General features: G+C 41.1%; 1 protein-coding gene and 1 pseudogene across 1 annotated transcript in view; one reads left to right on the plus strand and one right to left on the minus strand.

Moving 5' to 3' along the window:
- The first annotated feature begins 12,277 nt into the window (after positions 1-12,277).
- The window catches only part of LOC147344832 (cytochrome P450 3A28), a 38,382-nt gene continuing 23,960 nt past the window's right edge, over positions 12,278-26,699 (plus strand). The window contains exons 1-4 of the mRNA XM_086374069.1: positions 12,278-12,435; positions 15,351-15,444; positions 17,286-17,338; positions 19,598-19,697. Of these exons, the coding sequence (XP_086230195.1) occupies positions 12,365-12,435; positions 15,351-15,444; positions 17,286-17,338; positions 19,598-19,697 (318 nt within the window). The 5' untranslated portion in view covers positions 12,278-12,364. The remainder of the gene's footprint in view (positions 12,436-15,350; positions 15,445-17,285; positions 17,339-19,597; positions 19,698-26,699) is intronic.
- LOC147344833 (small nucleolar RNA SNORA70) lies at positions 14,732-14,827 on the minus strand (annotated as a pseudogene).

Below are 26,699 nucleotides of genomic sequence, written 5' to 3' on the forward strand. Positions count from 1 at the left end.
GAGGAACTAAAAAGCCTCTTGATGAAGGTGAAAGTGGAGAGTGAAAAAGCTGGCTTAAAACTCAACATTCAAAAAGCCAAGATCATGGCATCTGTCCCATCACCTCATGGCAAATAGATAGGGAAACAATGAGAATAGTGAATACTTTATTTTTTTTCACTCCAGAATCACTGCAGATGATGACTGCAGCCATGAAATTAAAAGACATTTTCTCCTTGGAAGAAAAGCTACAAACAAGCATTTTAAAAAGCAGAGGCATTGCTTTGCCAACAAAGGTTCATCTAGTCAAAGCTATGGTTTTCCCAGTAGTCATGTATGGATGTGAGAGCTGGAGAATAAAAAAAAGGCTGAGTGCCGAAGAATTGATGACTTTGCACTGTGGTGCCAGAGAAGACTCTTGAGAGTCCCTTGCACAGCAAGAAGATCAAACCAGTAAATCCTAAAGGAAATAAACCCTGAATATTTAGTGGAAGGACTGATGCTGAAGCTGAAGCCCCAATACTTTGGCCACCTGATGCCCAGAGCCCATTCACTGGAAAAGACCCTGATGCTGGGAAAGATTGAAGGCACGAGGAGAAGGGGACGACAGAGGATGAGATGGTTGGATGGTATCACTATCTCAATGGACATGAGTTTGAGCAAACTCCCAAAGATGGTAAATGACATGGAAGTCTGGTATGCTGCAGTCCATGTGGTCAAAAAGAGTCAGACACAACTGAGCTACTGAACAGCAGCAAGGGACAATGGAAAACAGGTGACTCCTGTTAAAGAAGGGAGTCCCTGGTCCAGGAAAGGGGAAAACAGCAGAAACCCTGTGGAGTCAGAGATTGGAACTGCATGTATCAGTGTACATCCTTGCTTTTCTTTGTAGACAGATGATAGCTAGTTAGTTGGATGATGCACTACAGATAGATAGGTGATATTGATAGAGAAATGACAGATAGATATAGATAGATAACATGTGTCTGTGTGGTAGGTGGAGAATCTGCAGCTGGAGTCCTGCTCAGGGACCTGAGCTCGTACAGCTGGACAGACCTGCCCAGCCCCAATTAGAATCCAGGAAATAATATCCTGAACATTTATGACTCAGTGGCTCCTCACACAGCAGAGGGGAAAGGAAACATTTAAACATAATAAGAATGAAAAAGGTAAAGATTCAGAGTCAGCAAACTCCCAGCCTTTTTCAAAAATTTATTTTTCAACTACAACTTGAACTCATGTCTCCTTTTGCTAACAAACAACACAGTTCCTAACTTGTGCTTACTTTATAATGCTTGCCCTTTTTGGCTACTACTTGAACTCCTATGAGCTCTTGTGAGTGAACATTTCTAGAGGGTTTGCTAAGGATCAGAAGTGTGATGGGCAAGGTCACATGTTCTCTTCCCCAAGTGACACCAGGACTCTGACCTGCAGGTTCAGGCCCCAAGCCCCTCAGGTCACAGATTAGGGTCTGGTCTGATCTGGGCTCCTATAGGAAGCGAAAGACATAATTATTAACCCTCATTCTACAGGTCAGGCAACTGAGCAGGTTTAAATAATCCACCCACGGCCTGCGCATCAGTCACGTTCTGTGGATGCCTTCTAGGCAGCTGTGTACACAGTACAGAGGATAGGTGTCCCAGAGCTCAGAGAAGCCTCTGGGACCTGGTGGACCAGGTTCCCAACCACACTCTTCACTTGCCATCTCTGCCTCTGGCAAATTCTCGGATTATTAACTAAGATTGTTACAAAAAGTCAAAATCCCAGAAATTTTACTATGTCACAACCACTAAGATGCTTATGTTTAAAAAAAAGGGGAAAACAAAAGTGTTGGTGACAGTGTAGAGGAAACGTGGAACCCTCATCTATTGCCAGTGGGGATGTAAAGGTGCAGCAACTCTGTGGAACAGTTTGGCAGCTCCTCAGGTATTTAAGCATAGAATTATGGATTGTGCTATTCGTTAGTTGTATGACTGTACAACTGCACTCCTGGCTAGATGCCTAAGAGAGCTGAACACAATTTCTCAAACAAATACATACACCTGCATGTTCATAACACCACTCTCCACAATAGCTAAAGGGCAGAAAAAGGTAAACCAGTGGATGAATGGATAAACTGATCGTGATGTATCCATACCATAGTTGCTTCTTCAGTTATCACAGATGTGAAATCCTAATACTTGATGCAAGAGAGATTAACTTTAAAGATGCATAAATGAAAGAATTCAGAGACAAGAGACCATGCATTACATGGTTCCATTCATATGAAGCATTTGGAAGAGGCAAATCCATGAAGTCAGAATGTACATGAGTGGTGGCCTGGGGCTGGGAGAAGACAGAGTGGGAGGAGCTGCTTATGGACCAGGAGTGCACTCTGGTGGAACGGGAGTGTGCTGGAACTAGAGGAGGTGGTGGCACGACCCTGTGAAAGTGCTAAATGGCACCAAATGGTTGATTTATGCCAAGTCAGTGTCACCTTGGTAAACATTTTTAATCTCAGGACTGTACCCTAACATTCAAGACAGGTCACTAATACCAGAAAGCCCTGTGGCTTTTCCCAGACGTCCTGCACAGCCTTCAGCTTCCTGTTGAGATGTCCAGGGTGGAACCTTGGCCCTAGAATTACAGGATCTCTAACTTGGCCTGTGATCTGATTAGCAGTAATAAAAATTGGTTGATTTAGACTTTGTGCTTTGCAACCAAGAAATGACAAACACACTCAGCAACGGTAATGATGATAAGATGGACCATTCTCACAGCCTGAATACCCTCTCTGCTTCTCCTCTTAGGCAAATTCTGCTCTGTCCCTGGTACTACAAGCAGTGTCACCTCCTCTGGGAAGCCCACCCATCCCTACAGTGGCTCCAGATCCCACTTATCTCCACCTTTCCCATCCTCCTGATGCCTTTGGAGGTGTCTGCGTGCATGGTGCACCCCACCTAGGTAAGTGTCCTTTGTAGTAGCTATGCACCTGTTTAACCCCCTCTCACTGGTGAGGCTGGGACAGGTGACTTGGTTCGAACAAATAGAATATGGCCAAAGGGATGGGATGCCACTCCTGGGATTAGGTTATAAAAAGACTGCAACTTCCATCTTGGGCACCCCCCCTCAGTCCTCACTCTGGGGAAAGTGGCTGCCATGTTTTGAGCTGTCCTATGGAGAGACCCCAGTGGCCAAGATCTGAGGGGGCTTCTGGGCCACAGTCAGCAAGGAACTGAGTCCTTGAACTGAGGATCTGACCCCTGCCAGATCACCTGGAGGACCTGAAAGTGGGGCCTTCCCTGGTTGAGACTTTGGATGAGACACATCCCAGCCTGACAGCAGGACGGTAACCTCATGAGAGAGCTTGAGCCAGAGGTTCCCAGTGTAGCCACACTTGGCCTCCCAACCTAAGGAGCTGTGACATAGTAAATGCTCATTGTCTCAAGGGGTTATGTTTGGGGATAATCTGCTAGACAGCGTAGACAGGTAGTGTACCTGCTCTGGTCTCTGTTCTTGCAACAACCACAGGGACCATCTTTGCATGAATCCAACTGAGCTTGTCCAGTGAAGCCTGACTGTGCCTCTCAACCTAGCAATTCATCTGTATTACAGAAGTTTTAGAGAATTACTTCCCTGTGGGAGGAACATTTTCCCAAAGGGAAAGGGAAACCAGTGGATACCCTCTTCTCCCTTCCTTCCCTTGGATGGTCTGCTCTCTAGGTAGTAGTCATATGGCCTGTCAGAAAATGGTCTGTTGATCAAAAAGTTGATTGCCTTTGATACCAAGTGTTGGCCAGGTTGGTTAATGAATTGTATAGACTCTCCTTCCATGCTTTGTTCCTATTCTCCTCCACCATCCACCCCTGGATCAAAGTTCTCATAAGATAGTCTGTATCTCAGGCTCTCCTTTTATGGGAAAGCAAGTTAAAGCACATGTGTTCCTTGACAGTTACTATAAAACTCTGAATGTGATGTTTCCTTGTGGGAAGAACTTGACTTCCACGTAATTTTATTTTATGATTTTTTTTTCACTATTTAACTTTCTATTGTTCTCGGATTGATTTTGATCAGTTATGTTTTCCTAGGAACTAGCTTATTTCTTGTGATATTTGAACTAATGTTTTTCACAGCTCTTGAAAGTGAAAGAAAGTGAAAGTCGCTAAGTTGTGTCCAACTCTGCGACCCCATGGACTCTATAGTCCTTGGAATTATCCAGGCCAGAAAACTGGAGTGGGTAGCCATTCCCTTCTTCAGGGGATCTTCCCAACCCAGGATTGAACAGGGGTCTCCTGCATTTCAGGTGGATTCTTTACCAGCTTAGCTACCAGGGAAGCCCACAGTTCTTAGCAACAATTAAATTAATAGTTGTGAATAGATTACCATGGAGTGTGGCGTGTTCTTCAGGCACATGTCTCTTCCTTAACAATCTTAGTATACGAGAATTTTAAAGTTAGATGTTCCCTGCTGTGGAATGAAGGGGCACAAATATGCCCTGTGTTATTCCCGCTTACAGATCAACGTCATTTGCATTGATTTGAACATTGTTGTTGCTGCTCAGTCGCTCAGTCAGGTCTGACTCTTTGTGACTCCATATACTGCAGCACGCCAGGCTTCCCTATCCCTCCCTGCCTTCCAAAGTCTGCTCAAACTCATGTCCATTGAGTCAATGATGCCATCCAACCATGTCATCCTCTGCCGCCCCCTTCTCCTTTTGCCTTCAATATTTCCCAGCATCAGGATCTTTTCCAGTGAGTTGGCTCTTTTTATCAGGTGGCCAAAGTACTGGAGCTTCAGCTTCAGCATCAGACTTTCCAATGAATATTCAGGGTTGATTTCCTTTAGGATTAGCTGGTTTGATCTCCTTGCTGCCCAAGGAATTAGAACATGACACTGCCTAAACTTCAGTCCTCAACAATAACTAGCCTGTTACCACTGGGATAGACTCCAACCAGCTGGACCAGGCCCTGAGGTAAACAGAGCAGCATATGGTCCTATTTGGGTTAGTGAGAAAAGTCATCGTAACTGAGAATGTGTTTTGGGGAAGATGAAGGCATATAGATTCCACAATGATTTTGTTTCCAGAAGAATAAGAAAGGCTTTTAGTTTAATTGAGTCAATTAAGTTGTCAGTACTTATCAGATGACACCCCAGCATGCCATGTTGAGTGTATTTTGTGTGCCTCTCAGTCGAGGACATGGAGAGGTGGATCCTCATGACCTGCACCTGTCCTGTCCCTGCTGCAATGAGATGGAGTCCCTGGTTCTCAAGACCCATTGGGGAGCACCTGGGCAGGAGTAGTCATGGAGGTAGGAGCCAGAATTTTAACCAGTTTCCGTTGCAGCCTGGGGTCTCACTATTACACATCGTGACCCTCATCATGAGACAGCAAACCTTGAATATTGGCATTTTAGAGCAGCAGTAGACTTGCCAATCTTTCTCTACATTAGTTTCTTTACAACATATTTTGATTGAAAGTTTTGTGGAAACCACTTGCAGTCACTGGGCCTCAGTTTCTACATGTGTAAACTGGAGATTAAGTCTTGACCCTACTTAACAGACCCAAAAAAGGCAACAGAAGAAGGAAGTAATGTATCAGAATTCCTGGGACTTTTGACCCTACCTTTCCTGAGGATCATCTTCCAGCTTCCCATGACTATCCTTTGTTGGTACTAAGCTTGCATCCATTTCTCTCCTTTGCTACCTGTCTGTAGGGGTCCATTATCCCAGAGATTCCAAAGGTATGCCCCATACTGAGGTTGCTTGTGTGTCTCACTTCCTCCTCTGGGAGGCTTCCCCCAAGGGAGGGGACTATAAAGGTTTCTGGCCCACAGTCCAGCACAATATCTGCATCTGACATTCACACACTTGGCCTTGCATCAGTGAATGGATGAATAGATATATTCAGGTATTGTATTTCCAGTGGTAGCTACAGATTTTAACAGGGGCCTCCGGGAAAAAGTTGATAAGCTATGATGGTAGAAACATCATGCTGCATGAAAAGGTCCCATGGAAATCCAAAGGGCAGGTACCATAGTTTGGACTTACTGCAATTTACCAGTGAGACATCCACCCACTCAGGCCAGTGTTGGGCAGCCTGGGGACTTTAGGCCAGAAGGATGTAAAGTATTGGTGAGAGTTGAATATCACTTTCTCCAAAAGGACTGAAAATGAGAAAAGATGAAGGGAGAAAGAAGTGTACAAACACAGGTGAAATGTTCTTTGTTTCTATTGAATTTTAAGAACTTTTGAAGTTGTTGTTTTTTTTTAAACTTTACAATATTGTATTAGTTTTGCCAAATATCGAAATGAATCCACCACAGGTATACCTGTGTTTCCCATCCTGAACCCTCCTCCTTCCTCCCTCCCCATACCCTCCCTCTGGGTCGTCCCAGTGCACCAGCTCCAAGCATCCAGTATCGTGCATCAAACCTGGACTGGCGACTCATTTCATACATGATATTATACATGTTTCAATGTCATTCTCCCAAATCTCCCCACCCTCTCCCTCTCCCACAGAGTCCATAAGACTGATCTATACATCAGTGTCTCTTTTGCTGTCTTGTACACAGGGTTATTGTTACTATCTTTCTAAATTCCATATATATGCGTTAGTATACTGTATTGGTGTTTTTCATTCAGGCTTACTTCACTCTGTATAATAGGTTCCAGTTTCATCCACCTCATTAGAACTGATTCAAATGTATTCTTTTTAATGGCTGGGTAATACTCCATTGTGTATATGTACCACAGCTTTCTTATCCATTCATCTGCTGATGGACATCTAGGTTGCTTCCATGTCCTGGCTATTATAAACAGTGCTGCGATGAACATTGGGGTACACGTGTCTCTTTCCCTTCTGGTTTCCTCAGTGTGTATGCCCAGCAGTGGGATTGCTGCATCATAAGGCAGTTCTATTCCCAGTTTTTTAAGGAATCTCCACACTGTTCTCCATAGTGGCTGTACTAGTTTGCATTCCCACCAACAGTGTAAGAGAGTTCCCTTTTCTCCACACCCTCTCCAGCATTTATTGCTTGTACTTTTGGATCGCAGCCATTCTGACTGGTGTGAAATGGTACCTCCTAGTGGTTTTGATTTGCATTTCTCTGATAATGAGTGATGTTGAGCATCTTTTCATGTGTTTGTTAGCCATCTGTATGTCTTCTTTGGAGAAATGTCTGTTTAGTTCTTTGGCCCGTTTTTTGATTAGGTCATTTATTTTTCTGGAGTTGAGCTGTAGGAGTTGCTTGTATATTTTTGAGATTAGTTGTTTGTCAGTTGCTTCATTTGCTATTATTTTCTCCCATTCTGAAGGCTGCCTTTTCACCTTGCTAATAGTTTCCTTTGTTGTGCAGGAGCTTTTGAGTTTAATTAGGTTCCATTTGTTTATTTTTGCTTTTATTTCCAATATTCTGGGAGGTGGGTCATAGAGGATCCTGCTGTGATGTATGTCGGAGAGTGTTTTGCCTATGTTCTCCTCTAGGAGTTGTATTTTATTTTATTTTTTTTAATTTATTTTTTTTCCTCTAGGAGTTTTATAGTTTCTGGTCTTACATTTAGATCTTTAATCCATTTTGAGTTTATTTTTGTGTATGGTGTTAGAAAGTGCTCTAGTTTCATTCTTTTACAAGTGGTTGACCAGTTTTCCCAGTACCACTTGTTAAAGAGATTGTCTTTAATCCATTGTATATTCTTGCCTCCTTTGTCAAAGATAAGGTGTCCATATGTGCATGGATTTATCTCTGGGCTTTCTATTTTGTTCCATTGATCTATATTTCTGTCTTTGTGCCAGTACCATACTGTCTTGATGACTGTGGCTTTGTAGTAGAGCCTGAAGTCAGGCAGGTTGATTCCTCCAGTTCCATTCTTCTTTCTCAAGATAGCTTTGGCTATTCGAGGTTTTTTGTATCTCCATACAAATTGTGAAATTGTTTGTTCTAGCTCTGTGAAGAATACCGTTGGTAGCTTGATAGGGATTGCATTGAATCTATAAATTGCTTTGGGTAGTATACTCATTTTCACTATATTGATTCTTCCAATCCATGAACATGCTATATTTCTCCATCTATTAGTGTCCTCTTTGATTTCTTTCACCAGTGTTTTATAGTTTTCTATATATAGGTCTTTAGTTTCTTTAGGTAGATATATTCCTAAGTATTTTATTCTTTCCGTTGCAATGGTGAATGGAATTGTTTCCTTAATTTCTCTTTCTGTTTTCTCATGATTAGTGTATAGGAATGCAAGGGATTTCTGTGTGTTGATTTTATATCCTGCAACTTTACTATATTCATTGATTAGTTCTAGTAATTTTCTGGTGGAGTCTTTAGGGTTTTCTATGTAGAGGATCCTGTCATCTGCAAACAGTGAGAGTTTTACTTCTTCTTTTCCAATTTGGATTCCTTTTATTTCTTTTTCTGCTCTGATTGCTGTGGCCAAAACTTCCAAAACTATGTTGAATAGTAATGGTGAAAGTGGGCATCCTTGTCTTGTTCCTGACTTTAGAGCAAATGCTTTCAATTTTTCACCATTGAGGATAATGTTTGCTGTGGGTTTGTCATATATAGCTTTTATTATGTTGAGGTATGTTCCTTCTATTCCTGCTTTCTGGAGAGTTTTTATCATAAATGGATGTTGAATTTTGTCAAAGGCTTTCTCTGCATCTATTGAGATAATCATATGGTTTTTATTTTTCAATTTGTTAATATGGTGCGTTACATTGATTGATTTGCAGATATTGAAGAATCCTTGCATCCCTGGGATAAAGCCCACTTGGTCATGGTGTATGATCTTTTTAATGTGTTGTTGGATTCTGATTGCTAAAATTTTGTTAAGGATTTTTGCATCTATGTTCACCAGTGATATTGGCCTGTAGTTTTCTTTTTTTGTGGCATCTTTGTCAGGTTTTGGTATTAGGGTGATGGTGGCCTCGTAGAATGAGTTTGGAAGTTTACCTTCCTCTGCAATTTTCTGGAAGAGTTTGAGCAGGATAGGTGTTAGCTCTTCTCTAAATTTTTGGTAGAATTCAGCTGTGAAGCCATCTGGACCTGGGCTTTTGTTTGCTGGAAGATTTCTGATTACAGTTTCAATTTCCGTGCTTGTGATGGGTCTGTTAAGATTTTCTATTTCTTCCTGGTCCAGTTTTGGAAAGTTGTACTTCTCTAAGAATTTGTCCATTTCTTCCATGTTGTCCATTTTATTGGCATATAATTGCTGATAGTAGTCTCTTATGATCCTTTGTGTTTCTGTATTGTCTGTTGTGATCTCTCCATTTTCATTTCTAATTTTATGGATTTGATTTTTCTCCCTTTGTTTCTTGATGAGTCTGGCTAATGGTTTGTCAGTTTTATTTATCCTTTCAAAGAACCAGCTTTTGGCTTTGTTGATTTTTGCTATGGTTTCTTTTGTTTCTTTTGCATTTATTTCTGCCCTAATTTTTAAGATTTCTTTCCTTCTACTAACCCTGGGGTTCTTCATTTCTTCCTTTTCTAGTTGCTTTAGGTGTAGGGTTAGGTTATTTATTTGACTTTTTTCTTGTTTCTTGAGGTATGCCTGTATTGCTATGAACTTTCCCCTTAGGACTGCTTTTAAAGTGTCCCATAGGTTTTGGGTTGTTGTGTTTTCATTTTCATTCTTTTCTATGCAAATTTTGAGTTCTTTTTTTATTTCTTCTGTGATTTGTTGGTTATTCAGCAGCGTGTTGTTCAGCGTCCATATGTTGGAATTTTTAATAGTTTTTCTCCTGTAATTGAGATCTAATCTTACTGCATTGTGGTCAGAAAAGATGCTTGGAATGATTTCTATCTTATTGAGTTTACCAAGGCTAGATTTATGGCCCAGGATGTGATCTATCCTGGAGAAGGTTCCGTGTGCGCTTGAGAAAAAGGTGAAATTCATTGTTTTGGGATGAAATGTCCTATAGATATCAATTAGGTCTAGCTGGTCTATTGTATCGTTTAAAGTTTGTGTTTCCTTGTTAATTTTCTGTTTAGTTGATCTATCCATAGGTGTGAGTGGGGTATTAAAGTCTCCCACCATTATTGTGTTATTGTTAATTTCTCCTTTCATACTTGTTAGCATTTGTCTTACATATTGCGGCGCTCCCGTGTTGGGTGCATATATATTTCTAATTGTTATATCTTCTTCTTGGATTGATCCTTTGATCATTATGTAGTGACCATCTTTGTCTCTTTTCACAGCCTTTGTTTTAAAGTCTATTTTATCTGATATGAGTATTGCTACTCCTGCTTTCTTTTGGTCCCTATTTACATGGAAAATCTTTTTCCAGCCCTTCACTTTCAGTCTGTATGTGTCCCCCGTTTTGAGGTGGGTCTCTTGTAGACAACATATGTAGGGGTCTTGTTTTTGTATCCATTCAGCCAGTCTTTGTCTTTTGGTTGGGGCATTCAACCCATTTGTGTTTAAGGTAATTACTGATAAGTACGATCCCATTGCCATTTACTTTATCGTTTTGGGTTCGATTTTATACACCATTTTTGTGTTTCCTGTCTAGAGAATATCCTTTAGTATTTGTTGGAAAGCTGGTTTGGTGGTGCTGAATTCTCTCAGCTTTTGCTTGTCTGAAAAGCTTTTGATTTCTCCTTCATATTTGAATGAGATCCTTGCTGGGTAGAATAATCTGGGCTGTAGGTTATTTTCTTTCATCACTTTAAGTATGTCTTGCCATTCCCTCCTGGCTTGAAGAGTTTCTATTGAAAGATCAGCTGTTATCCTTATGGGAATTCCCTTGTGTGTTATTTGTTGTTTTTCCCTTGCTGTCTAATTCAGAGCTTCTCAGGCCAAAGGGATACAGGATTTGATCAGAGTGAAGACAATGGACCAGTGTATATTTCAGATCCCCAGTCCAATTGTTTCTCCCATTAGAATGGGTGGGGTCACAGATGCCACTGACATCTACTCTGGCCCTCCTCCTTACTAACTCTTTGCTTCCCATTAATAATTTTCAATCTAATCAATGAAAGGTAAGCAACTGCTCTGACCACCCCCTTTGCCCTGTAGAAAACCATCATGTCATCTTTATGGACTCCTATGTGTCTATATGCCACATCCCTAGTGGATAAGGAGGTTGGAGGTCCACTTGGTCATTGGCTGCTTTCTCCACTTCACTCTCCTCATACCCATTGATCTTGGACTTGTGGCCTTTCCAGGGAGAGGGGGTCATTCTTTGGTCAGGAATCTGTGTAACTGCTGTACACTGAAGACCCTGAATTGATGCCATCGGTGCAGCCATCACCATATGGTCCATGTCCTGCCTCTCCTCCTGGGGCCCTCTTGTCAACAGCCTCCTGATGGATCCACTTGAACGTGCAGGGATGCTGGCCAAGGCCAGCCAGCTCCTCTTGTTGGGTTACTGATCCTGGGAGATGATGTGGTCACCAAACAGCCACAGAAAACAGATACACAGAGACCCAGGGTTCTTACTGCTGCTGCTGCTGCTGCTAAGTCGCTTCAGTAGTGTCCGACTCTGTGCGACCCCATAAACGGCAGCCCACCAGGCTCCCCTGTCCCTGGGATTCTCCAGGCAAGAACACTGGAGTGGGTTGCCATTTCCTTCTCCAGTGCATGAAAGTGAAAAGTCAAAGTGAAGTCGCTCAGTCATGTCCGACTCTTAGCAACCCTATGGACTGCAGCCTACACCAACTCAAGTCCACCAATTTTCTGACTCTCACTCTGCAGGAAACACTCTGCTACCAACCAGGAACACATGGTGACATTTACTCAGGCTATAACCAAGGTTTCAGTACGTTAAGGGGAATAGATGTGGAAATCAACAGTGGTTCTGGAGAATATTAGAACCATAATAGAATTGTGTGCAGGGGATACAGTTGCCCAGAAGAGGAAGTGGTTATTCCTGTTTAAGGAGGTTAGTTAGCAGAGTCTCAAAACCACGTTCTTTCTGAGCTGGAATTTGAAGGATGAGTCGATGCCTTATAGGGAAACAAGGATATCAAGTTTGAGGAAGGTGTTTGGGTAAAGATTTGTAGACATAGCTTGTTTGAATGATTTCAAGTATTAAAGTTCAGGCAGTTACAGAGATAAGGAGAGTTTAGAGGATATTTATCGCCAGTGGTTTTATTTGAGTTTTCCTAACCTTTGAACTTACTGATAGCACAGATTGAGTTGTTATTGAATTCCCAGAGAATATGAACACAAGGGAGGTCAAAGTGTAATGTCCATAATGCTTTCTCAACTATCAAGGCAGAAAGGGGCCTGCAGGTGGAGCCCAGGTATTCCTTCACTGGCTGAAGCTCCAGCTCCACCCACTTCCCAGCACATAAACATTTCATTGCTGCATTGAATCATCACAGAGTGTGAAAGGAAGCAAGTGAAGAGTAGCACACAGAGCTGACAAGAAACTCAGAGGAGGGAATCACAGCAGAAAGGGGCCATGGAGCTGATCCCAAGCTTTTCCATGGAAATCTGGGTTCTCCTAGCTACCAGCCTGGTGCTCCTCTATATGTGAGTAACTGTAAAGTCTGATCTCCTCTGCAACCTTGGACTTGCATGGTAATGAGGTCCCACTTTCCCTTTAGTGTTTTGAGGATTAGTTTATGGAGCAAAAGTAGCTTAAGTATGGGTGCTACAGACACCAATGGGGTTATTATGGATCTTAACTCAGTCTGTGAAGGAGCAGGCAACCAACCCTCGGCCCCAGCCCTGGCAGTTACCGTTACAGTCTTTTCTATGACTACAAAGACTCAGCCACAATGGAGCAACTAAGCATTCATGCAGAGAGTTTAGTGATTTTATTTGTTCCCAGGGATGATAGACTACTAATTTTCATAGACCCAGACTAATCAACCAGAATCCACCAGGGGAAGATTTAAAGAAACTAGTCCCTGTGCATTGGGGTACTCTCCCCTTCTCTAGTTCTGGGGACCCTGGAGACATAAAGTAACTTGGGATTTGTCTATTTTCACCTTCTTGGTTCAGTATCTGCTGTAAAGAGTGTTGAAGGAATGGCCCCTGTGTCACTCAAGGAGTTCCTGCTCCCTTCCTTCCCTCCCCAGATGTCATTTACACAAGGCACGTGGTCACCCAGAGCTGGAGATTGATCACCCTTCAGATCAGCTCTTCCCCTTTTTATATGCCCTTCCTGTGGCACTCCCTGCCAAGACTCAATTCCCTCAACCTGTACTATGCAGAACTACCTACCCCCAAGTGAGAAATCTTTAGTGGAGAGGAGACTTGGCAGAAACCTTGAAATTATATTCATTTCTTTCAGCTATTCCTCCCCTCTCTGAGAGCTTTAACATCAGCATAAATTTGAGAGTTTATGTAACACATTGAAAGTGCAGAAGGAAAATTGATTTGCTCTTGTTGTGATGGCAAAGGAAGGAACTGGGGTAGGAATAGCTCGTCATCCCCATTTGGAGAGTAAGTGTCTGCACCTCCACCACCTGCCCTGGAGGACAGATCCAAACATCCAGGTGTGCTTGGCCAAGGCGCATCTGCTGCACCTTCAAGCACAGTTTCCTTCAGGCAATTTTGGGTTTACTTTATCACATTTATTACCACATTATCATATCGGATCTGGTGGATTTGAACAGAATATTTGGAACTGGTAAGCCCTTAAATGGTAAACTTCATAGAAGAAATTAAACATTCTGGAATATTTTCTGTTTATTTATTCTGTGTTGCACAATACCTCTTTTCTTCACTGCAGGAAAGTACCTGAAGTTTGGAAGGCCCACTTTTAGCTAAAAGTGCTTGGAGGGGAATGTTGAACCATTTATACACAGCACGATTTTCAGTCATACCTTTCTAATTTGCCTCTACAGAGTTAGCCTGGGAGGCCTAGCAAACTTGAACATTAAAACCATTTCAGCAACTTTTCCCCTCAACCCCTCTTGTCCTCCACTCTGCCAGTTCTCAGAAACACCAGATTGAGAAGACCTGCAAGATTTCACACCCCATGTTGTGAGATTCCTCACAGGACACGTGAAGATGAGTTTCAGCTATACCAGCCATAGAAAGCGCCAGGCTTTATGGCTTTTTGAGAGTTGATGCACAGAGAAGGTAAACAAACCAATCTGTGATTGAGCATCTCAAAACAAAAGCCCCCCAGAAAAGAGTGTGCCTTGCACTGAAGTTTATAGGTGAGTGTCACAGGTTGGAGGGCCAGATACCATTTGAGTAAGAATGGTCTGGAAATGGATCCTTTATTCATTGTTTCACTTGTACAGTTCTATTCAGTGACAGTGAAGTCAGTCAGCCTTGTCTGTAGGGCATGTCCACCAAATTGCCTGACAATAGAGACTTGAGCACAGCTGAAAGTTGCTTATATTTCCATGATGCCAATGGAAGTCTTGACAAGTTTGTCCTTTTTTAAAAAATAAGACAGTAGGATTTGTTGATGGGTATGAATAAGGAGGGGACAGCACAAAGACTCTGATGAGTGCAGGGCCTGTCGTTTATCCAGAGGGCCAGGATTAGGGATGTGTTTGACCTCACAGCCATCTTGGATGAACTGCTTTTCTGCTACCATATTTTCATATTCATCTGTAGTTAACTTAGGGGAAAAAACCCACTTCTTGGAGATCTGGATCTTCTGGTGACCAGTGAACTTTAATTTGGCCCTGCGGAGGGCCTCAATCACATGCTCCTTGCCCTGCAGCTTGGTGTGTATGGGCACTATGACTCGGCCAATGTGAACCCTTGCCACCGTGCCCTGGGGCTTTCCAAGACACGATGCATACCTGTCTGGAGCTTAGACTGGGGCCAGCATGTCAGTCATGAAATGTCCACTGGAAAAGTCTGGCTCCAAGGTCCCTTAGGGCAACCAGGCTGGTACACCCCCAAGGAAGCCGCTGTTTACAGCCATTGCACAGGCACAGTTTGTATTTTACAGAAATAAGAACACTGTTATTCTCTAAGACTTGATTGTGAAGATAGATTTAAGAAGAATTAAATCCTAAAATGTGGTCAGGACATAGGGGGAAAGAAAAGCATAAAAATCTCCATGCAAATTTTAAGAACGATGCCACAATGGGCTCACAGTAAGTGTGATGTTGTGGATGAATTTAAGCAAAATCTCATTATTGAAATGCATAAATTTCCACTTCCTACCTAGAATGAAACTCTGCAAATCATCTAAAAGTCAAGTTACTAAATTTATCAAGTATCCACTCTAGGATTAGAACCATGAAGACTTCAGCTGCTTTTAGCTAATCACCATTACCGTTTACAGGTTGTAAGAAGTGGTGGGCGAGGATAAGAGGAGTAAAAGTAATATCACTTTTGGAGTTGCTGATATTATTATCACCTACATGCTACCTCCCTATTTTGACGATTCCAGTTCTCAGTCAGTGACTGACCAGCTCCAGGACTTATTCCACAATTCCTGTGATCTGGTTTTCTTTTTCCCTTTATAGATATGGGACTTATTCATATGGACTTTTTAAGAAGCTGGGGATTCCTGGGCCAAGACCTGTGCCCTATTTTGGAAGTATTATGGCTTACCACAAGGTACGTGTTATTTAAACTCCCTCTTTTGACTCTCGTGGCTGCAAACTCAGCTGAGTTCCATAGTAACACTGTCCCTCCTCAGAAGGAAGTTCTGAGGCTTTATACTTTCCGGAAGTGATATCATGTGCCCCACCTAGCACATGGCCAAGTGTACCACACACCTCTCTTTTTAGCTGTCAGGATCCTCATATTTTGTCTCAGTCAGATAGACAGGTTCTTCGGCTGATTCAGCAGAAGACCCGATGTTCCATCTTGTGCAGACTTTGAAGAGTTTGCATCCTGCCAGGTGAGGTTTCCCATTACGACGCAGGCTTCACTGTATCAGGAGGAGGGCTTGAACAAGGTGCCCAGGTGACTCATTAGGCTGCATGCACTAGAGTCAGAACTTTCCTAATGGTCGCAGAAGCTCTGGGTTGCATTTTTTTCTTCCTCCTCGATTCTTTGGTAACTTCAGTTTTTCAGGCAACCTGTGTATTCAGTGGGGCTTCTCTGGTGGCTCTGATGGTGAAAAAAAAAAAAAAAAATTCATTAGCAGGTAATTTGCACATACTTGAATTATCTGGTAATTCCTGCAGTTATCTCCCTGGCTCTCCTCTACTTTTGCTAGCCCTGATGTCTTCTGCAGTTAGAGGAATGTAACAAGAGCCTTTTGCTTTACCTCTGTGTATCCAAAGGAAGCACTTTTGGGGTATATCTGAGCCATGAGTAGGTTTAACAGAGACAAGATGGTGGTTTTCTAGTTACTTCAGATATTTAACCACGAAATATATTATGGAGTTTTGTTTTTTTTTTTTAAAAAAGAAAGACAGAATCACATATATAAAATCACTAGAAAGTATATGACTTGACAAAATTATTGAAATTTAGTTTAACTCAATGGAATATACTAGGTAGTACATGGATTGTGAATTCTAACTGAGCCTTGATATTAACTGAAGGTCGTGAGCTATGTACAGATGTCCAGGGGCAGAGCTCTGTTGCAGGCTATTCTCTGCCTCAGATTTACTTTCCTGCAGACAAGAGGCTTGTTTCTCAGATACTGATTCTCCACACAGAGGCCTTCATTGTCTCATTACTGCCTAAGAACTCTTGAACTTTTCTCCTTCTAAAAAAGCAATAATTTATATTCTATCTTTCCCAATGACTCCTTAGTAGATGTACTCCATACCCAATGTTTCTGAAATCTTCATTTCCATAGTTAAACCATCAAACATCACAGCAGAAACTTAATGACAGAAAGGTGGCTTTTTTTTTTAGCTGCAGAAGGGAAAATTCAGGGCAGGTTGTTTCGTTGGTGTTGTCATTTTTGTAACTGTGACCTCTCCCCATCTTTTCTGTGTTAGCTGGAAACTAGAAGGCAAGTCCACTTGTCATTTGTTCATTTGCTCACTTATTTTCTCACTCAACACACATGCCTTAGAGTTATTTAAATGTGCTGGATGAAAAAGTTTACTGGTGTCTTTAACGTGTTATTCTGCCAAAACTCTAGAGAGGGCTCATGAGATAAATGAAAAGTATGCTTAACTAGGAGATGCAAGTGTGTACAGGCCACTCTAACTTTCCCTCAGCTTCAGTTTTCTCACTAAAGACAAGGAGGTACTTAGTATTCACAGGCAAGTTAAGCAATTAGTATCTATAGTAGTTAGAGAAGATGCAAGAGTTATTTTGATTTCTGTTTCCAATATCCACTCTATTTCCTCTGAGACATCTCTGAATAAGAACTTCCCTCCAACTACCCATGAAAACAGTAAGCCTTATTAAATGTTTCAAACATTTTTATCCCCTAAGAGGTAGGTTTCAGTACATTTAGATTAATAATCAAATTTTGTTTCTTTTTGCAGGGTATTCCAGAGTTTGACAATCAGTGTTTTAAAAAGTATGGGAAAATGTGGGGGTGAGTTTTCTGGAAGCTTCCATTGAATAAACTTGTTATAATGAGGCACCTCCTGTGGTGTGGGGGAGAGGCTCAGTCCCGAGCCTCTTGGGATAAATTCATTTATTTTAAAGCTTTTGGAGGTTTGTTCTACCAGGGATCCCAGATGTCACCAGGTCCATAGGCTGAATCAGGTCTGGAGAATCACAGGTCATCACTTTTCTCCAGACTTTGAGGCCCAGAGACTCCTAGCAGCACTTTCTGTCCAGTATCTCACTCTTCTCCCCTTTTATATTTTCCTTTCTAATGTGACCTTTAATTGCATAATATGCATTATTCCAAAACATTCTAATATATGTCCATAGATGCATTTTATAACCCTTTTCTTTAGGATTCACTTTAAATTGAAATTCACTTTAAATTGAAAGACAGAATCTTTTTTTTTAATTTTGGATTTAATATGTTCTCTTGGGAAAAGAGCTGGAGGTTACAGGTAATAAGAACGGGAAGCCATTTCTGCTCGTCTTTTTCCTTTCTGTACAAGTATGGAGGGTATTTTTGTTTTGTTTTTAATTTTCAGCCAAGACGTTCCAATAGAATTGCAGTTATTGTTTTATCTAGTATTTTTCTCTGACTTTGAAGAGATGTGGGGTATATCTAAGCCAGAGTGTGTCACATGGGCTGACATACTTTAGGATCTGTTGGAGGTTTGGTGAGAGCAGCAAGAGAGGTGTCATTGGTGCTTCTCTGCCAAAAGCAAGTTGAAGAAGGCCCTCCCTCTCTGGACTTCTTCATCTTCTCTGATCAGGTCCTCAGAAACCATAGGGCCCTACTGAGTTGCCATGACGCCGAAGGGTAATGTGATTGAATGAGAAGAATACATAGCACTGGATCACCACGGTTGCCCCTTCAACATTTACTGCCTGTGAGCTCCGGGTGGAGTCACTTTTTCATGGTAGATCCCAGTTCTCTCTCTAGAAAAATTGTTCTCATGCTTGGATTTAAATGAGGACCACCTGGGAGAGCTTGTTATAAATACAGACTTTGACCCCCATCATCAGTACACCAAATCAATACGATCTGGGGTGGGGCCCAGGAATCTGAGCTGTAACTGGTAGTGAAAGAAACACTAAGGCTGGAGTGACATCATGAATATAAAGGGTCACCCAAAACACTAGCCCTTCTCCACCCAGGTGTTGTTTAAAAAGCATGATGGGAAGAAGGGAATCATCCAAGTAATATGGTCAGTCAGGTGGAAGAGCTGATTAAGTGCCTCCTCAATCCCTCCTGTCACTGCTTCAGCACTAAATGCTCTTAACACCCACTTAGACCCTCTGGGTTTTAGAATGGTTTTGGGAAATGGGCAGAAAAAAGTGCAGTGGTTCTCAGCGATTTTTACATGTGATCACAAAACCATTTGAAATTCATCTGTGAAGTCAGGAATAGGAGACTTGTAGAAAATCTTCCAATTTGTTCTAGCCATTGCAAATGATTGATGGGGGGGGGGGGGAAATGCCAGAAGATAGTGTAAATAACTCAGAGTAAACCTCATGCCAGTGGCCCATTCCCATGAACAGGCATCCTGACAGTCAGGACATCAGGCCAAATTGGGACGTGTCATATCTGAGGAGTCAGCTTTGTGTGGTAGGTGGGTCAAACGTGGGCCTGCCGAGCTGCTGATAGGTATCACCTACATGGAGCCTGAGGCCCACGGGACCCATGCAGAAGAATAAATATAAGTAATGAGAAGAAAATTTTTTATTTTTTTAAATTAATTAAAAATTAATAATTTCCTTTAAAGTAAACTATAAAGTAAGCAAATTTTAGAGAATAGAAAAATCTTTTACAATTCTATTATCATTTGTGGAGCATTCCAAATCTTTCTGTTTGCAGACAATTGTCACATATTTATGGTCAGTGTATCTACAAGTTTCATGTGCCTTTTTCATGCTTTTGATATATCTTCAAAAATTAGTGGGTAGGCTCTCCCTAATTAATTGTTTTTTCATTCTTAGACAATTTTCTTGGCTTATTTACTAAGCTAACTTCCTCACTGATACTGAAATATTTTAAACCTAGAAAAGTTATGAGAATAGTATAGGAAATACCCACGTACATAACACTTAGACCAAACAAGTGTTCTAATGTTATTTCTAACCACAATTTCTAGGAGTAAGGACTATCTATAATAATATCAGAATGATAGTCTGGACTTACAGTGTGGCTCCAGTTGGGGAATCTGTATCAATAAATTTAATTAGATCTCCTTTCCTTACACAGGTTTTATGAAGGTCGACAACCTATGTTGGCTATCACAGATCCTGATATAATCAAAACAGTACTAGTGAAAGAATGTTATTCTGTCTTCACAAACCGGAGGGTAAGCATCCATTTCTTTAAATTTTATTTGCTTATTAAATGCTTATTCTGTAATAATTTTAAGTATACAAGATGCTGTCAAGAGAAAAAATACAGGAAGGTGCTATGCTCTATATCCTTCATCCTGTTTCCCTTGATGGTTAGTACTTGCATAATTAGAGTACATCAGAGCAGGAAGTTGACACTGATACTATCCACAGTGCTTATGCAGATTTCATCAGTTTTATGTGAATTCATTTGATGAGAGGGAGGGTGTCTGTGTGTGTGTTGCTCTATGGAAATTTATCATACAGGCAGATTTGTGTAACCACCACCTCAATAAATGTACAGAAACCTTCTATCCCCATAAGCTCCCTCCATGTGTATGTGTGTGCTCGGTTCTGTCCAACTCTTTGTGACCCCAGGGGCTGTAGGCCGCGGAATAGAATCTTCCCGGCAAAAGTACTGGAGTGAGTTGTCATTTGCTCCTGCAGGGGTTCTTCCTGACCCAGTGATTGAACCCTCATCTCTTATGTCTCCTGCATTCTCAGGCAGATTCTGTACTATGCCACGTGAGAATCCCAAGGTTCCCTCTTTAACTATTCATTTATAGCCACAGTGAGTGGCTTGTCTTTTCCTCTTATCAGGGTCTTAGAAGAGCAAAAAATTTTATTTTCATGAGGTCAATGTATTCCTTTATTTATTTATTCTGTTTTTCTCTTTGTTTGAGTCTGCTGTTGTAACTGTTGCATTTTTTAGTTCATTTATCATTCTATTCTAAAGTTTCAAATTTTGTACATTTTACATTTAATCTCTCTTTGGTGAACATCTCATTTCATTTTTGTACTTGGAAAATGTGGGTATATAGTTATCCTTTGGGCTTCCCGGGTGGCGCTAGTGATACAGAACCTACCTGCCAATACAGAAGACATAAGAGGCAGGGGTTCGATCCCTGGTTCGGGAAGATTCTCTGGAAGAGAGCCTGGAAACCCACTCCAGTATTCTTGCCTAGAGAATCCCATGGACAGAGGAGCCTGGCGGGCTAAAGCCTATAGGGTCTCAAACAGTCAGACATGACCGAAGCGACTCAGCACACATAGCACACATGTTGTGTTTCCTGTAGCTCTGAATTTCTTTAGAACAATTATTTTGAATTCCTTTTCAGGCAATTCGTAGATGTTCATTTCTTTGGGATGACTTACTGGACAGTTATTATCTTCCTTTGGTTGTATCGTGTTTCCTTGATTCTTGGTGATCTCTTATCTTTCAATGGTGTCTGTCTTTGGAGAAGCAGTTACTCTTTCTAGGCTTAATCAACTCAGTTTGATAAGGAAGACCTTTACTCTTGATGGGACACACTGAAGTGTGCTGAAGCCATCAGTCTAGTGGCATTGGGTGCCAAGTGTGGGGGGTGGGGGGTGGTGGGTCCAATTCCAAGGGAAAATGATTGGCTCTGGCAGCTGGGTCCAGAACACCACCAACTACATGATATTTGACACCAATAACTGGAGAATCCGAGGTGGCTCTGGGATGGTTGAGGTCTTCAGCAGCACACCCAAGTCCAATGTTAAGGGACCAGGGCAAGCAGAGTGGTAGCCAGAATTGGGGGGCATGCTCATCTGTGTGAGCTGACTACAGGCACATGCCCAGCATGAGGACTGGGGTCAGTGGCTGGGACTGGGTCAAGTGTGGGTACAGAAGCAGCTTCGAGTGCTGGGCAGTCAGTGTGCACTCATGTAGCCGCAGGGACGAGCTACACGCACATGTGGCATTGTCGGCCAGTGACAGGAGTCAAGACTGGCTCCAGGCACCTGAGCAGCTACTCGCTTGTTGGTGTGGGTCCTGGATCTCAGGACATCACTGGCTGGAGCAGCTCTGTTGGGGGCGGAGGGATAAGACAGGACTCAGGCCATTGGAGTCTGCTAATGTAGAACCTTGGGGAGCGATCAGCAGCAAAATTGTCAGGGGTCTTCAGTGACTGTGCTGGCAGTTGGTTTCCTCATAGTAAAGGTTCTGGGGGTTTTTTGCAGAGCAGGATACAGAGAACCCCAGTCACTCCTGCTGTGTGGTTGGCATTGACAGCCCCTACCCTTCTTTCTTTGCTCCTAGTTGTCTCTGGATATCTCAGCTTTGCTAGTCTCTGGGTGGGGTGAATCCAAAGCAGGTCATTTGTGCAGTGTTCTGAAAGGCTGAGGAAACTAATAACTCACCCTGCTGTCCTCTTTCCAGGAGAACTGTTTCAGGCTGGGGAGGTTCCTTTTGGCACTGAGCAGTCTGGCCTGGGGGACAGGATGATGCAGGCAAAATGAAGCAATTTTCTTTACCAGTTTGTGGGTTATTCTCAAGTTTTTTTCACTGCTATGTTGCTGAAGCTTCTGGACTCCTGAGGTCTCTTAGACCTGTTTTCATTTATTTAGCACTGTTATTTGTGGGGTGAGAGAAACTGGAGTCTCCTCTGCCATCTTGGTGACATCACTCCAGATTTCATCATTAATGTGCTTTTAGCTATAGGATTTTTGTGTGTGTGTAGAATGCTCTTTATCATGTTGTGTAAGTTTTCTTCTCTACCTAGTTTATGAATTTCTATCATGAGTGGGTGTTGGAAGTGTCAATTTTAAAACAGAGTATTTGGAATACAGAAAAATGTCTCAAGCAATTTGGCTTGATAAGCTTGTCCCAAGCTGAGAAACAGAATTATATCTTTCCTTTTCCTTCTATTCCTGGGGGGAAAACAGAAGAAAAAAGTATTTTCGTACAATTGTAACATTTCTTCAGAATAGCAAATAGACTCCTTATTTTTGATGTATTCTATTTTTTTTTATTTTTTAACTTTACAATATTGTATTGGTTTTGCCATATATAAAAATGAATCCGCCACAGGTATACATGTGTTCCCCATCCTGAACCCTCCTCCCACCTCCCTCCCCCTACCATCCCTCTGGGTCGTCGCAGTGCACCAGCCCCAACCATCCAGTATCGTGCATCGAACCTGGACTGGTGACTTATTTCATATATGATATTATACATGTTTCAATGCCATTCTCCCAAATCATCCCACCCTCTCCCTCTCCCACAGAGTCCCAAAGACTTTTCTATACATCAGTGTCTCTTTTGCTGTCTCATATACAGGGTTATTGTTACTATCTTTCTAAATTCCATATATGTGCATTAGTATACTGTATTGGTGTTTTTCTTTCTGGCTTACTTCACTCTGTATAATAGGCTCCAGTTTCATCCACCTCATTAGAACTGATTCAAATGTATTCTTTTTAATGGCTGAGTAATACTCCATTGTGTATATGTACCACAGCTTTCTTATCCATTCATCTGCTGATGGACATCTAGGTTGCTTCCATGTCCTGGCTATTATAAACAGTGCTGCGATGAACATTGGGGTACACATGTCTCTTTCAATTCTGGTTTCCTCCGTGTGTATGCCCAGCAGTGGGATTGCTGCATCATAAGGCAGTTCTATTCCCAGTTTTTTAAGGAATCTCCACACTGTTCTCCATAGTGGCTGTACTAGTTTGCATTCCCACCAACAGTGTAAGAGGGTTCCCTTTTCTCCACACCCTCTCCAGCATTTATTGCTTGTACTTTTGGATCGCAGCCATTCTGACTGGCGTGAAATGGTACCTCATAGTGGTTTTGATTTGCATTTCTCTGATAATGAGTGATGTTGAGCATCTTTTCATGTGTTTGTTAGCCATCTGTATGTCTTCTTTGGAGAAATGTCTATTTAGTTCTTTGGCCCATTTTTTGATTGGGTCATTTATTTTTCTGGAATTGAGCTGTGGGAGTTGCTTGTATATTTTTGAGATTAGTTGTTTGTCAGTTGCTTCATTTGCTATTATTTTCTCCCATTCTGAAGTCTGTCTTTTCACCTCGCTTATAGTTTCCTTTGATGTGCAGAAGCTTTTAAGTTTAATTAGGTCCCATTTGTCTATTTTTGCTTTTATGTCCAATATTCTGGGGGGTGGGTCATAGAGGATCCTGCTGTGATGTATGTCGGAGAGTGTTTTGCCTATGTTCTCCTCTAGGAGTTTTATAGTTTCTGGTCTTACGTTGAGATCTTTAATCCATTTTGAGTTTATTTTTGTGTATGGTGTTAGAAAGTGTTCTAGTTTCATTCTTTTGCAAGTGGTTGACCAGTTTTCCCAGCACCACTTGTTAAAGAGATTGTCTTTAATCCATTGTATATTCTTGCCTCCTTTGTCAAAGATAAGGTGTCCATATGTGCGTGGATTTATCTCTGGGCTTTCTATTTTGTTCCATTGATCTATATTTCTGTCTTTGTGCCAGTACCATACTGTCTTGATGACTGTGGCTTTGTAGTAGAGCCTGAAGTCAGGCAAATTAATTCCTCCAGTTCCATTTTTCTTCCTCAAAATAGCTTTGGCTATTCGAGGTTTTTTGTATTTCCATACAAACTGTGAAATTATTTGTTATAGCTCTGTGAAGAATACCATTGGTAGCTTGATAGGGATTGCATTGAATCTATAAATTGCTTTGGGTAATATACTCATTTTCACTATATTGATTCTTCCAGTCCATGAACATGCTATATTTCTCCATCTATTAGTGTCCTCTTTGATTTCTTTCACCAGTGTTTTATAGTTTTCTATATATAGGTCTTTAGTTTCTTTAGGTAGATATATTCCTAAGTATTTTTTTCTTTCCGTTGCAATGGTGAATGGAATTGTTTCCTTAATTTCTCTTTCTATTTTCTCATTATTAGTGTATAGGAATGCAAGAGATTTCTGTGTGTTGATTTTATATCCTGCAACTTTACTATATTCATTGATTAGTTCTAGTAATTTTCTGGTGAAGTCTTTAGGGTTTTCTATGTAGAGGATCCTGTCATCTGCAAACAGTGAGAGTTTTACTTCTTCTTTTCCAATTTGGATTCCTTTTATTTCTTTTTCTGCTCTGATTGCTGTGGCCAAAACTTCCAAAACTATGTTGAATAGTAATGGTGAAAGTGGGCATCCTTGTCTTGTTCCTGACTTTAGAGGAAATGCTTTCAATTTTTCACCATTGAGGATAATGTTTGCTGTGGGTTTGTCATATATAGCTTTTATTATGTTGAGGTATGTTCCTTCTATTCCTGCTTTCTGGAGAGTTTTTTTATCATAAATGGATGTTGAATTTTGTCAAAGGCTTTCTCTGCATCTATTGAGATAATCATATGGTTTTTATTTTTCAATTTGTTAATGTGGTGTATTACATTGATTGATTTGCAGATATTGAAGAATCCTTGCATCCCTGGGATAAAGCCCACTTGGTCATGGTGTATGATCTTTTTAATGTGTTGTTGGATTCTGATTGCTAAAATTTTGTTAAGGATTTTTGCATCTATGTTCATCAGTGATATTGGCCTGTAGTTTTCTTTTTTTGTGGCATCTTTGTCAGGTTTTGGTATTAGGGTGATGGTGGCCTCATAGAATGAGTTTGGAAGTTTACCTTCCTCTGCAATTTTCTGGAAGAGTTTGAGTAGAATAGGTATTAGCTCTTCTCTAAATTTTTGGTAGAATTCAGCTGTGAAGCCGTCTGGACCTGGGCTTTTGTTTGCTGGAAGATTTCTGATTACAGTTTCAATTTCCGTGCTTGTGATGGGTCTGTTAAGATTTTCTATTTCTTCCTGGTCCAGTTTTGGAAAGTTGTACTTTTCTAAGAATTTGTCCATTTCTTCCACGTTGTCCATTTTATTGGCATGTAATTGCTGATAGTAGTCTCTTATGATCCTTTGTATTTCTGTGTTGTCTGTTGTGATCTCTCCATTTTCATTTCTAATTTTATGGATTTGATTTTTCTCCCTTTGTTTCTTGATGAGTCTGGCTAATGGTTTGTCAGTTTTATTTATCCTTTCAAAGAACCAGCTTTTGGCTTTGTTGATTTTTGCTATGGTTTCTTTTGTTTCTTTTGCATTTATTTCTGCCCTAATTTTTAAGATTTCTTTCCTTCTACTAACCCTGGGATTCTTCATTTCTTCCTTTTCTAGTTGCTTTAGGTGTAGAGTTAGGTTATTTATTTGACTTTTTTCTTGTTTCTTGAGGTATGCCTGTATTGCTATGAACTTTCCCCTTAGGACTGCTTTTAAAGTGTCCCATAGGTTTTGGGTTGTTGTGTTTTCATTTTCATTCTTTTCTATGCAAATTTTGATTTCTTTTTTTATTTCTTCTGTGATTTGTTGGTTATTCAGCAGCGTGTTGTTCAGCCTCCATATGTTGGCATTTTGAATAGTTTTTCTCCTGTAATTGAGATCTAATCTTACTGCATTGTGGTCAGAAAAGACGCTTGGAATGATTTCAATTTTTTTGAATTTACCAAGGCAAGATTTATGGCCCAGGATGTGATCTATCCTGGAGAAGGTTCCGTGTGCACTTGAGGAAAAGGTGAAATTCATTGTTTTTGGATGAAATGTCCTATAGATATCAATTAGGTCTAGCTGGTCTATTTTATCGTTTAAGGTTTGTGTTTCCTTGTTAATTTTCTGTTTAGTTGATCTATCCATAGGTGTGAGTGGGGTATTAAAGTCTCCCACTATTATTGTGTTATTGTTAATTTCTCCTTTCATACTTGTTAGCATTTGTCTTATATATTGCGGTGCTCCTATGTTGGGTGCATATATATTTACAATTGTTATATCTTCTTCTTGGATTGATCCTTTGATCATTGTGTAGTGACCTTCTTTGTCTCTTTTCACAGCCTTTGTTTTAAAGTCTATTTTATGTGATATGAGTATTGCTAATCCTGCTTTCTTTTGGTCTCTATTTGCATGGAAAATCTTTTTCCAGCCCTTCACTTTCAGTTTGTATGTGTCCCCCGTTTTGAGGTGGGTCTCTTGTAGACAACATATGTAGGGGTCTTGTTTTTGTATCCATTCAGCCAGTCTTTGTCTTTTGGCTGGGGCATTCAACCCATTTATGTTTAAGGTAATTATTGATAAGTATGATCCCGTTGCCATTTACGTTATTGTTTTGGGTTTGAATTTATACACCCTTTTTGTGTTTCCTGTCTAGAG

Source organism: Bos grunniens, chromosome 25 (genome assembly GCF_055505025.1).
Source record: "Bos grunniens cultivar Pamir isolate PY7600 chromosome 25, Bosgru_T2T1.0, whole genome shotgun sequence".
NCBI lineage: Eukaryota > Metazoa > Chordata > Mammalia > Artiodactyla > Bovidae > Bos > Bos grunniens.